The sequence below is a fragment of the Zootoca vivipara genome, chromosome 3, assembly GCF_965207765.1.
Source record: "Zootoca vivipara chromosome 3, rZooViv2.hap1.1, whole genome shotgun sequence".
Classification (NCBI taxonomy): domain Eukaryota; kingdom Metazoa; phylum Chordata; class Lepidosauria; order Squamata; family Lacertidae; genus Zootoca; species Zootoca vivipara.
Window position 1 is genome coordinate 73,635,183 of NC_142586.1, and position 12,833 is coordinate 73,648,015.

Sequence of the window (12,833 nt, forward strand, 5' to 3'; positions counted from 1 at the left end):
AAAATGCCATTTTCAAAGAAATGTCTCCTTAAAGATCCTGAAGGAGGACAGCCAGATGATTCTGGGCTCCAGAGAAAATATTGATACGTAGCGTATTGATAGTTCTTCTGCTGTTTCTTTGAAATACTTATTTTGCAACCATCAGAATAAAATACTAGGTAGAGATCCATCCAGGTCTAAGCATACCAATTTAGATCTGTGTCAATCCCACCATCTTTATTAACAAACTGATAACTACATATTGGCCTGCCTTCTATTATCTCTGTTTTCACAAGCAAGATGATTGAGACATTACCCCATGCCTCATACATACTTACATGCTACAAGAAACCTCTAACAATCAAAATAGACCTATCATTAGAGGTTTTTAAACAGAAGCTCCAGAACCTGCCATGGATGCTGGAGCAGCAGATTTCCTGAATTGGCAAGGGGGTTGGAAAAGATGGCCTTTCAGACTCCCCTGCCAACTCTATGTTTATAGGTTCCTTTTAATTTTCCTTCTGAACTGGGCATTTTTGTTGCCCATCAGTTACTCCCACCCTGCAAGCAGATCACAGTTAATGTGTTCGACAACTTCATCCCCTTGAAATCAGGTAGATGAATCTTTCCGGAGTTTAAATGTAGAACTCTATCCTGCATGACGATGCCAAGTTTTGTTGTTTTTCTCCATGTCTGAGGAACAAGACGAACAGAATATGATGGAGATGTGAGCTGAACCAGTGTCTCACTTCACTGCGCCAATTAGTTGTATATACCTCTGTTCATAAGAATGCTGAACCAGGAGAAACTATACACTGCCGGTGGAAATATCTTACACTTTAGTAGAGGACTCACACAGCCAGGAAAAAGGAAGGGATGGCGCCCCATGACATATCTCATTACAAGTTTTTAAAAAAAATCCTCTTCGCCTTCCTGATCTCTTGGTACACACAAGAACCTTGTTGATCAGCTAGGCTCCTTTATATCACATCTCCATTGAGGGCCAAACTACATGTTATGTTAAATATACGATCAGGTTCAATGTAACTGTTTGTCTTATGGGTTTGGCTGGTGTCATAGTATGGGAGGGGGACCGGGATGGTGGTGTATGGAGAGAGGGGTATTATTCTGTTCTGCTGGGACATGAGGCCTACAGGGAAAGTGGTAAGGAGTACAGTACAGTATTGGAGGCTCCAATGGGTCAGGCCAGGAAAATCAGGACCTTGGACAACTCCCAGTGGGCCATACTAAACAAGTTTGTTGTTTCAGCAAAGATGCAATTGCACATGTAATATAACATGCAGTCTGGCCACAAGATGTGATACATGCATGAATCTTGTCTCATTTTCCAAGTCCTAAGATCATGTTTGGATGGATTTTGTTTGCCGTTTGCTAGACAGTTAAAAAAAAATAAACAGAAGTCTTCCATTAATAAGGAGCTGTCAGATGAATACCGTATATATTTTGTTCCTCTGTAATGCATCACCAATACACATGCATTATAGAGGAACAAAAGCAAAAGAAGCAGACGAGGACTTGAATGCCTTTCATAATTTTGCAGAGGGAAGAAATCGGGTGAGTGCTGCCCCCCACCACAACCCAGCAATGTTGTTTTGGCAACCAAGTATCAGGAACGAAGAGGCACAACCCTGTCTCAAGCTCAGCCCCATCTCCACTGAGATGCTTTCCTCTGCTTCAGACCAAGTTGCAGGCTGCTGCTGAAACTGAATTCGAGAGGCTGATGTATTTGATGGCTATCAGAGACAAACGGGCTGCAGTATGACACTTTAGGGTCATTCTCACTTTCCTCCATGAGCAGCATATCAAGAAGTTGCTATATAGGCTTTCTTGCTTTCACCAGCTTTTTAATCTTTCTGGTGTTATTGATCCCAAAGCAGCAAGGGATGTAAATCACACAGGACCCTGGAGACGGCACCATTATCAGGCAAACAGAATGCTTATGAGAGACAAGCCATGTTAAAAGATACTACCTGGATTAGCTGCACTTGCTTTGCAAGGCTGTCCACTTCACACATTCCATTTTTGGTGTAAGCCTGTAATGTTCTAAATGCACACCTACAATACTTAAAACAGTATGCATTGCTATGGCAAATGTATACCATGCAGGTAACACACTAGTCAGGGACCCACCATTGCCTGCAGCTCCCTTTCAAGTAAACATTTTGCAGCAAATATTTGGAATGGCCCTTTGCATGCAAGCTTGTGAATTGGGACTTAAAATGGCCATACCTGCATGGGTGCAGACTTCAGGCTTGTCTGATCTTCTTTGTTTTTTCTAGAACCCCAAGATCATTCAACCACAGCCATAGTTTTAAAACAAAACAGGATGCCTCTGAATGCATTCTGAAGATATGACACCCCCCCCCAGTATCATAACTGCACTGAGTTAACAAAGTTGTATCCAGTTGCTCCAGCTGAAGTGACTATTAATAGAAGAGGCAGGAGGGAATGTTTGCTGATTCTCTGCCCACCCACACCCCCGCACTGCTGCGTCCCAATCTGTTCTGGATGGTTGGGGACTCCCCGGAATAGATGGTGTGGGCATTACGGGAAGGAAGAGTGAATTTTCACCCTCCCCTCCTATTCTGTTAGAAGGAGGGGAGTTGAAGGAGAACCATTTGGTTTCCACTTACAGTCCTTTCACACAAGAGTTAACATAGGAAGTTGCCTTATACTGAGTCACACCTTTGCTTCATCTAGCCTAGCATTGCCCAAACTGACTGGCAGTGGCTCTCCAGGATTTAAGGTGGAAAGATCACTCAACCCTAACTGGAGATGCCAGGGATTGAAGGTGGGGCGTTCTGAATGCAAACATGTGCTCTGCACCACCGGGCTACAGACCTTCTCCTATCCAGCTTTCTTCATTTCAGCATCTTACTTTAGGTGGAAAAAACCATTTTGTTGTAAAACAGCCAGGATTCAGAAACCCTTACCAATTTACTGCAAATCGCTCAGAGACCTACCAGTAGGTTCCAATCTGTCTTTTTCCTACGCCTGCTGTAAGGCATCCCTCTTGAAATTATCCACAGCTAGGGCTGCCGTATTTCAAAAAGTAAAAAACAGAACACCCTGAAAGTTGATGAAGTCCCCAAAATTGTAGACCATCTGCTTTGCATGCCAAATGGCTCAGCTTCAATCCTCAGCATCTCCAGTTAGGGCTGGGGAAAGATCCCAGGCTGAAACCCTGGAGAGCTCCTCCCAGCCAGTGAATACTGAGCTAGATGGACTGTTGGTCTGATGCAGTAGAAGTCAGCTTTCTATGTTCCTCATTGTGAACACAGCACCACCATGTTCTTGAGCAGCTCACACTAATTTCAGTGGGGACTGAGCAGGAGAACATCACAAAACATTCTGGGTCAGATTTGCCTATATCGGGTTCATTCTGCCTCCTTTAATGGCACAATAGGGAGCTTGAGGCAGCTGCCTCACCTTGCCTCTTGTTGGGGCTGCTTCTGGCTTTGCCACCATTATTTGTCATGTAATAGAAGAAGCAGTAGAAAGATCCCAAGGTCAAAGGAAGGAGCTTTCAGCTCCCATTTGGATTTTCACAAAAACTGGCTGATTGAGTAAGCATTCCTGGGCTGATTTCAATTGACCCTCATTTTAAAGATCATTCTCATTCTCCCTCTTTCTCTAGAGGCATGGAGTGGGGGGGGGGGAGACAGGAATATAGGAAGCTGCCATTGACCCTTCAATAGTCCAGTATTGTCTACACAGACTGGCAGTCGCTCTCCAGGGTTTCAGACAGGAGCCCTACCTTACCTGGAGATGCCAGGTATTGAACCTGGGCCATTTTGCATGCAATAAAGGTGCTCTGCCACCTTGGGTCCTCTTTGCTATGACAAATGGCTGAATCACCGAGCAGGTTGGCCCAAGACATTTTGCTGCTTGCGGCAGGACAGCAAATCTCCTCTCTCTGCACCTCCAAGACAAGATGCACAGTACCCAAGGCCAGCCAAGTCAATTTGGCACCTGAGGCCGAAAATCCCACAAGCACCTCTCCGCTCCTGAGTTGTAAAAAACACAATTACAGCTAAGTAAATGACTAACCACTTGCTGCCCTTTCCTGACACCCAAAATGCGCCTACCTCACTCAGGGCCGCCACTACTTATGAAGGAGCTGAATTCGTAATATTTCCCTTCTTCCTCCCCCCCTTTTTCTTCCAAAATCATCCTCATCACCAATAACAAATGTAAGGACTGACTGCTATTGCTGCGCGAGCTAATTCTCCTACCCCTTTGGAAATAAACGCATAAAACCCCTTTCTCTCTTCAAGAATATAAAACCCGCTCCGCGCTGAGATCAAATAGAAACTAATCTAAGAAAAGTGTTTCGAGGCTTCGCAGAGGGCGCCTGCCTCCCACCCGCTGCCTTTCTTCCCAAGCCAGGAGGAGGGGCGCCGCTCTCTATGGCGGCCTCGCTCCCTCCCCCTCCCCACGAACTGCGCACGGGCTCCCCCTGTCGGCCGCCGCGCCACATTCACCGCGCGGAGGAAAAGCGGGAGGAGAAGGGCGAGCGGGCTCCCCCTGAGGGGAGCGCGACATTTCCCCCCCGAGAACAGGCGAGCGAGAGCGGCGCTTGCCTGCGAGTGGGGCGACGACGAGCGTTGCTCTCCTCCTTCGCTTCACTGCTGGAGAGGCGGCGGCGGCGAACAGCAGCGGCGGCAGCAGCAGCAGCAGCAATAGACACGGACAGCAGGTTGCAGCCGGGAGCCGACGCCTTGCCCGCGCTGGGGACTCAGGCAGGCGGACTCTCATGCGGCGGCAGCAGCAGCAGCAGCTCTTCGCCGGCCGCTCCAAACTCCGTGCCTGCGCGGCGGCGGCGGCGGCGGCGGCGGCAAGCGCTAGCTCCGGCTCCGTCCTCCTTCCTCCTCTCGCCTTGGCGACCCGCGCGGGGGCCGCCGCCCCGTCTCTCCAGCCCGCCAGCCCGGGGCGGCTGCGCCTTCCTTGAAGCCTGGGAGCCCCCACTCCCCCGCTGCTCTTCCCTATGGGGATTCGGGAGTTCCCCAACGGCACGGCCAGGGGCAAGACCGTCGCCATGTGAGTGCGGGGCGAGGGGGGCGGCGGGGGGCTGGGTGTGGGGGGCGTCGCGCGCAGCAAAGGTTCCCTCACGCAGCCATTCCGCCGCGCCTTTGCGCCAACCCACCGCCGACCCCGTGAGGGAAGACGAGGAACACCGGGAGCAAAGTTTTCAGCCTCTCCTCCTGCTTGCTGCTCACTTTCTCCCGGCCGCGCTCTTCTTTTCTGCTCCTTGCTGGGTCTGAGAAGCGGAGGAAGCGGTGTGCTTGTGCGGAGAAGGGAGGTGGTGGTTTTGGCGCGGAAAGTTCGCCCGGAGCCTTTCCTGGCGAGCTCGGCGCGGGGAGCGGAGGGGGAAGGCGCGCTCCCTCGCGGCAGCTTCGAGCCCCTCGGGGTTGCGCGAAGAGCGGCGCAGCACCGGACTCCGTCCGGGCGGGCTCGCAGGAGGAGGGGCTCGGCGCCTATTGACAGAAGACCAAAGTAGACCACGTTTTCGGGGGGGGGGCGGAACACACTACTAATCGTTGTACTAGGCGAAATAGTAGTAGAACTAGGCTGAGGGGAGGTTTGCGCTTTGTGCCCAGTGCTCTCAGCGGGGAAGGACCGCAGCCCCGTCAGAGCAGAGCATCTGCTTGGCACGCAGAAGGTCCCCGGTTTAATCGCTTGCATCTCCAGGTAGGGGTAGCAAGTACCCTTGCCTGAAACCTTGGAGAGTCGCTGCTAGTCCGTGTAGGCAATACTTACCCAGTAGCCAGGTGGACCGGTGGTGGGGCTTGACGTAAGGCATTGCATGGGGTTGGACTAGATGACTCTTGGGGGTACCTTCCAACTCTACAATTCTGGGATTCTAAGGCAGCTGCCTGTATTCCTCTTTGCTGCATTATTAACACCTTGTTCCTGATAATGTTTGCATTTATTACATTCACCTTTGCCTTACCTTCCAATCACCCATCTCTCTTGTCTCTGCCTCTAGTGGCATGAGGAGATCTCCAGACGTCAGCCCCAGGAGGCTGTCAGACATCAGCCCTCAACTCCGGCAGCTGAAATACCTAGTAGTGGATGAGGCAATCAAAGAGGATTTGAAATGGTCCCGATCTGTGGAAGACCTCACTAGTGCGACCGTGGGGCTCACCTCTATTGAGGAAAGGATTCTACGGATTACTGGCTACTACGGCTATCAGCCCTGGGCTGCCAGCTACAAAAGTAAGTCCCTTGTTTATCCCTGCCTCCTTCACAGCAGCAGTCACCATTCTCTCTATATTACACCATAGCTGCCAAGTTATCTCTTTTTTAAAGGGATTTTCCCTTATGCTGAATAGGCTTCCTCGCGAGAAAAGGGAAAACTTGGCAGCTATGTATTACACACACACACACACACAGTCCTCAACTTTCTGTCACAAGGAACCTTCTCAAACTGCCTGGGGAGGATTTAGGTTGTACTCTGGAATTAACCCCTTGATTCCTCTTCTAGGAATCAGTGGGTTTTTGTATCTTGTATTATCAAAGTAGATAAGAGATGGCCTTTGTTATTTGGCTAGTTTATTGCTCCTTCTTTTCCACAGCTGTCTTAGAATAATAGAATTGTAGAGTTGGAAGGGACCCCAGGGGTTGTCTATTTCAACTCCCTGCAATGCAGGAATTCTGCCCACAGCCATCCTTGGGTGGGCTCGAACCACCAACCTTTTGGTTAACAGCCAGATGCACTGACCCATTGCGCGTGTGTGTATATGCCATGCATTATATATTTTTGTGTCAGTATAGCAAGACTGATAACAGATGGGTGGATGGGGGTGAACTTGCCTTCTTTCTGTGTGTGTCTGTTGTTTCAAAAGGATGTGGGGACATGAGGCGTTCTGAACTTTCTGGTTGTCTGAGGGGGGGCACTGTGGTGATTATTATATAAAACATATAATTCTTCAGATTTAGGAAAGGATTTCATCTTAGGGCTCAAGCTTGGATCAAATGTGGATTTTATGAAAGGTCACTGTGGCATAAAGGGCTTCTTTACGAATAAAAAATGTTAGATTAAATGGCAAGTGAAGCTTTTGTCCTCAATACATAGAATTGATCCGGGAAATGTCATACAGCTGGATGATTGAATGAATTGCTTTCAACTTCTAAACAGATTTGCACATATTGTATTATTATGAATTTGGGATGCTTGACTTCCCTAAAACCGTGAATCAAGCAAGGATTAAAATATAAATCAGGCCAGCTTCCTTATGAGATCACCTGAGAGATGGGCCATTAAAGGAGAGCAAAGGAAATGAGCTGTTAACAAAGTGAAGACTCTGTGTCAGACTCTCCCCTTCCCTGAGCTCTGAGATAATTAGCAGAGACAAAGCAAAGTGGAGAGTTTAGGATTGCAATTGGTGGTGATGTAACCTAGGAGGAAAATGGTTGCAGGCTGTGAAAGGCAGCAAGCTAGAGCAGAGGGGTCAGAGAGCCATGGCTGATTTCTGTTTGGGTCCAAGGCTGCAACTATGAGAAAAACAAGACCTTTTTGGTGTGTTAATGCTGTGAATCCCTCAGTTGTAGGTTCAGGTGGTATAGGTGTGTAAATAAACCATATATCATAAAGACACCACAGTCTCCACTGTGCCTCATTTCCAAAAGGAAACACAGACCCTGGGTAGGTGCTTGGACCCCTGGAATCTGTCACTGCTCTAAGATTGGGGTGGCATGTAACAGTATTAATCAAAGCAAAGTGGACTTTCATGCCAGAATCCTAACCTCACTTACCTGGGAGTAAACACCATTGAAATTACTCCTAAATAGACATGGTTAGGGTGCAGCCATAACGCTACTTACCGTATTGGCCTGAATATAAGCTGCACCTTTAAAACTGGAGGGGGGGAAGGGAAAATCCGGAGTATAAGCCACTCCATTCCTCGCTGCTCCTGGCTGCATACTGCGGGGGGGGGGAGCCACGCTGTGTTGCCAGCAGCCTTTCCCCTTCCTCGCTACGTGTGGGGCAGGCACCACTTTGCTGTACACCTGGTGCTGTTTGCCCTGTGCTCCTGGCTGCATACCACAATGTCATGAATACAGTGGTACCTCGACGTACGGAGACGATTCGTTCCGCGGCCGTCTTCGTAAGTTGAGGTTTTCGGATGTTGAAGTGCTTCCGGGGTTGTCGACTTCGGAAGGGAAGTCGAAGCGTTCGGATGTCGAGGTATGATTGTATAAGCCACACTTTAACTTTTCATGGTCAGAATTTGAGAAAAAAAGTGAGGCTTATATTCAGGCCAATACAGAATGTTAATTTTGGTGCTAAGGTATAATTCTTTATTTCTCAATACCATTAATGTAATAAAGTGATTAGGCTTACTTGTGATGGATGCTTTTGGTCAGTTAAATCTGTACTTGTGTGAATATATTAAAGAATATATTGAACAGTGGCTGGGGAAACCCAGCCAGATGGGTGGGGAATAAATAAATAATAATAATAACAACAAATTCTTATAGGATTCTTTTAACAACCACCACCACCAGTTAATGCTGGCGTTCCTACCAGGTTGCAGCCCTATACCCACTTATGAGGAAGCATGCCCCGTTGAATTTAATGCGACTTCTGAGAAGAGTTGTGTTGGATTGTGCTATAAATGTGTACAATAATCAATACAATGTATAACACTACACTGATCATGATTCATGTTTTCATATTTCCAAAATCTGACAAAATATTTCTCTAATATCTCAGGGCACTGATGGTTGTTACAGACAGTGTGCCTATTTTGTGTGTTTATCATACAAAAAGACAGGAAGGTCCCCCTCCCGGCCCATTTTACGAATCATCTGTAAGGGGTGCCAAATTCCGTGTTATGAATTTTCTGCATTTGCATGGTGACATCACAATAACATGCCTCCTGAGTTGTCCAGGAGGAAACATATTCATTCTTCTCATTTTCCTTTCTCCAAACATGTTGGTTCAGAAGACGCAATGGTACCAGGAGGTAAGTCTGGAATTTCTGCATTCAATAATGGTGCAGCTTGGTTGTTCAAGAGCCCATCCTGTCAGTTCTGAAATATGGAAACAGGGCTTTATTAAAATTAAATAGCCACTCAATCCCTTGGAAAATGCCTTGTGGAGTGTCACAAATTTCTGTTTTGATATCTGCATGGAGTCAGTGGCTGAAACTGTTTAATGTTTTGGAGTTGGATGTCATTAACATGCTGATGACACCCAGCTCTGTTTTTCTATCAAGATCCAGGAGCTAAAGCTCTCCCGTGAGCCAGTGTCTGGCAACTGCAATGGACTAGATGAGGATGTATAGGTTGCAACTGAATGCAGATGAGGCATAAGTGATGGCAGTTGGGGGTCCTTGGAGAGAAAAAACCCAGTGATGGGATTTTCCTTCTTTTAATTGAGTATTTGTGCATTATAGGGGATCTTTTCAACCCTTTCTTAGTTTGGATTCTAAGAATTCTTGGTTACTGCTTCTACCTATCATTTTTACTGCGCACTTTCCTGATGTACAGGGACCTGGCCAATATCTCACACACTATTTGTAATATGAATGGACCACTATAATGTGTCCTGTAGGGCTGATCCCTTGCACTTCACTTATTTGAGGGAGTAGGGCAATGGAAACAGATAAGATCTGTGTAATTGCTGTACACTCCTGGGAAAGATGAGTCCATAGGAGAGTCTGAAGCTAGCTAGTATGAATTTAGAGCAGGGGACTGACCAGCAAGGAGTTTGTACCCACTTGAAGGCCATAGGTCAGAAAACAAAAGTAGTCAGAAACAAGTCTTTCAGTACCTTGGACAGGTCTCAGGGAAGAAACTCAGGTGGAGACAACTTCTTAGAAGGACTAGTTGCTGAGCTCATGTAGTTTTTCAGCTTGACTACCACCTCACCAGGCTCTGCCCCCTTACTGGAAAATGGAGATCCTTTAAGGAGCAAATCTCTGGCCTGACATTTTCTTGTGTCTCCGTTGCCAAGCACATTGCCTGTGGTGGCAAACAGATGGCACACAAGGCCTTTTGTGTGTGGGTGAGGAGCAAGGATGCTGGTTCTGTGATGGTTTCTGGATCCTGGACTATAGTCTCTGGGTATCCTGGCTGAAGGGTTTTAGGTTCAAAGTGTCAGATTCCAATGGTTGCTGGACTCAGCTTGAGTTTCAGTTTCCAAATTGGGTCTTTGTGTGGGTGGTATTCCTGACTCATCTGATCTCTAGCCCTGAAAGTCAGTGCCCAAATTACTTTTGGTAGTCTGGATCTTGACCATTGCAATGACACTGGCAGGCTCCCCCCCCTTTCAGCCATAATTAAAGGGGCTCACCTTGGCCTCAGAAGACATATAAAACCTGCGCCCTGAATAAATCTGCCAGTTGACTATGATATTCAAAAGAGGCTTCCCTTGCCGGGTTAATTTTAACTTTTTGAGAGGTGGTAGAATAAAAGTCTTGAGGAATTTTTGGTGGGTTGTTTCAAAATGCTCCTTTCAGAGCATGAATTTTCTGTGTATTGCTTTGTGCCTGTTGTGCAATAGTCCCTAAGCCAAGAGAGTACTCACTCCCCTGAGATGTGGCCATTTGTTTTGCATGGTTCTCAAAGAAGGAAGAAGTCTAGAGGCTACTGAGGCCCCTGAAAGACATCTCCCATGACAAAGCTTCTCATGATCCTTCTAGTCTTCCCTGGAGAAAACCTCAGAACATTGGGAGCTATGCCCATGGACCTGCTGCCTCCAGGAGGGTGTGTAAAATACCACTGGGGATTCCCAATTTGGATGATTGTCATGCAAGGGACTACAGTGCTTTCCACCTCCAATGTTAAAGGTGCTAGAGATCTCTTGGGATTATTGGAAATTAATATCATCCACCATCCCACTTAGATGGGACCTTCAAACAAAAATATGGTGAAAGTAGATGATAGTGAGACTTTGAATGACAGCTGAGAACCAGCTTGACAGAAATGCCAATCCAGGAGATGCAGGAAGGAAAATACTGGATAATGTCCACCTGAAAATGTGCCTTCCAAATCTCTTTGCAATATGCAATCTTTGTCCATCCTTTTATTTGAAGTCCCTTCTGATGCAGGCTCTCACCTTTTGACAAGGCTCTATCTAGCTGACAGCAAATACTTGGAATATACAATGTTCTCGAATTCATATTTGCCACTGGCTTTGAGCCTCAGCTGTGGTCTTCAATGTTAGTCTGCCTTTGGTTTTTGAGGCCCACATAAGGAGCTGACAATCTTCTTTTCCTTAGTGCCCTCCATATAGGGGTAGCAAGTGATATTGCTGCTCTACGCCAGCTTGATGTTCAGCAGCGGTCAGGTAGCAGCTCCACAAATTCAGTTAAGGACTCAGCTATACAGCTGCAAATAATAATAATAAAAATTATTCCAGTAGCACCTTAGAGACCAACTAAGTTTGTCATAGGTATGAGCTTTCGTGCGCATGCACACTTCTTCAGATAACGTAGGAAGGAATTTTTTTTTTTTTGACTACATCAGACCAACACGGCTACCTACCTTTAACAAGCGGTAAATAAAACATTTAAGGTGTGTTGTACAGTGCAATGTACAAACGTGACACTAGATAGCAAAGGTGAGCTACAGCAAATTCAATATATTTTTCAAAACGCTTTTTACAAAGGCATTTTCACAGCATTTTTTATATGTGTGTAGATTCCACATAAGTTAAAAATGTTGTGTAGTATTATTTTAAGAAGCTTTAAAAAAATGGGAATAGGTAAAATTGTGAAGGCCAATAGATGGGGCAAAGTGATGATCTAAGTTCTGTAAGTGCACCCAGGATTTTTATGGAAATCATCCTGAGTTCTATACTGGATTAAAACAAAAAACAAAGGATGGCTTTGAGAGATTTGTTTTGGTAGAGGTATTGCCAAATCAAATGCACCTGGTCACTCCACACACCCATTTGGGTCAATTACAATTCATTAACAAAAGCCTCAGGAAAACAAGGGCCTTGTCTAGTGGCAAAATGTTACTAGGAGCAGACCTGAACTGTTATCTAACTACCTCTGTCCCAGTGAAACAAGACATTGGGACAGAGGTCACAGACTTCCCAATAAGCAACTTAGATTTTTAAAGTAATGGCAGCTGTGGGATCTTTGGAGCAAGATCTGTTTGGGAGGCTGTAGTTACATATACTTTCTCCTCAGGAAAACACCAGATGCCAACTAGAATATGTTGCAGGGCTGGCTCTAAGGGAAGGCTGGGTGGCGCAGGGCACCAGGGGGCCGTGCCCACCAGCCGTGGTGAGAAATGGGGTGGGGGGGCGCCAAGCGATCTCCACACCACGGCGCCCGGCATGCTTAAGACGGCCCTCATATGTTGTATATTGTAAACCACTTTCTTTTTATAAAGAGTGTCTTCTGCTAATACAGGACTCATGCAAACATACTCCTAGAGGCCTCCTTTAATATTCTGCAGTCTTACGACTACCTCAGCTCCATGGCCCTTTAACCCCACTTCAATAACTAATCAGCTTACGAAAAAACAACAACAAGTTAAAGGTTGCTCCAAACATTATTTTAAGGAGATGAGGTAGATGGTGTTTTTTTTTATGGGAGCTGCTGTAACACAGTGTCTGAAAGAAGGAGCTGGCTTTAAGAGGAGTGTGAGGAAGAAGACTAAGCATTTAGAAAGAGATATGGGTTATTTGCTAAATAAGTACAAATTAACTGGATCTCAAATAATTTATAGACAACTAGAATCCAAAAGAAGGGATTTGAACTCAGTGAATAAACCACACTATGGCTGGACTGTTATATTTGAGACAAATGTTCTATGAATTTTCATTGGATTTTATTGGATTGGAATTTGCTTTGGAAACACCTAATTAA

General features: G+C 46.3%; 1 protein-coding gene across 1 annotated transcript in view; it reads left to right on the plus strand.

Annotated features, from left to right (window-relative positions):
* Window positions 1–4,482: 4,482 nt before the first annotated feature.
* Window positions 4,483–12,833, plus strand: part of SLC35F3 (solute carrier family 35 member F3) — a 104,979-nt gene continuing 96,628 nt past the window's right edge. The window contains exons 1-2 of the mRNA XM_035108427.3: window positions 4,483–5,040; window positions 5,990–6,219. Of these exons, the coding sequence (XP_034964318.3) occupies window positions 4,988–5,040; window positions 5,990–6,219 (283 nt within the window). The 5' untranslated portion in view covers window positions 4,483–4,987. The remainder of the gene's footprint in view (window positions 5,041–5,989; window positions 6,220–12,833) is intronic.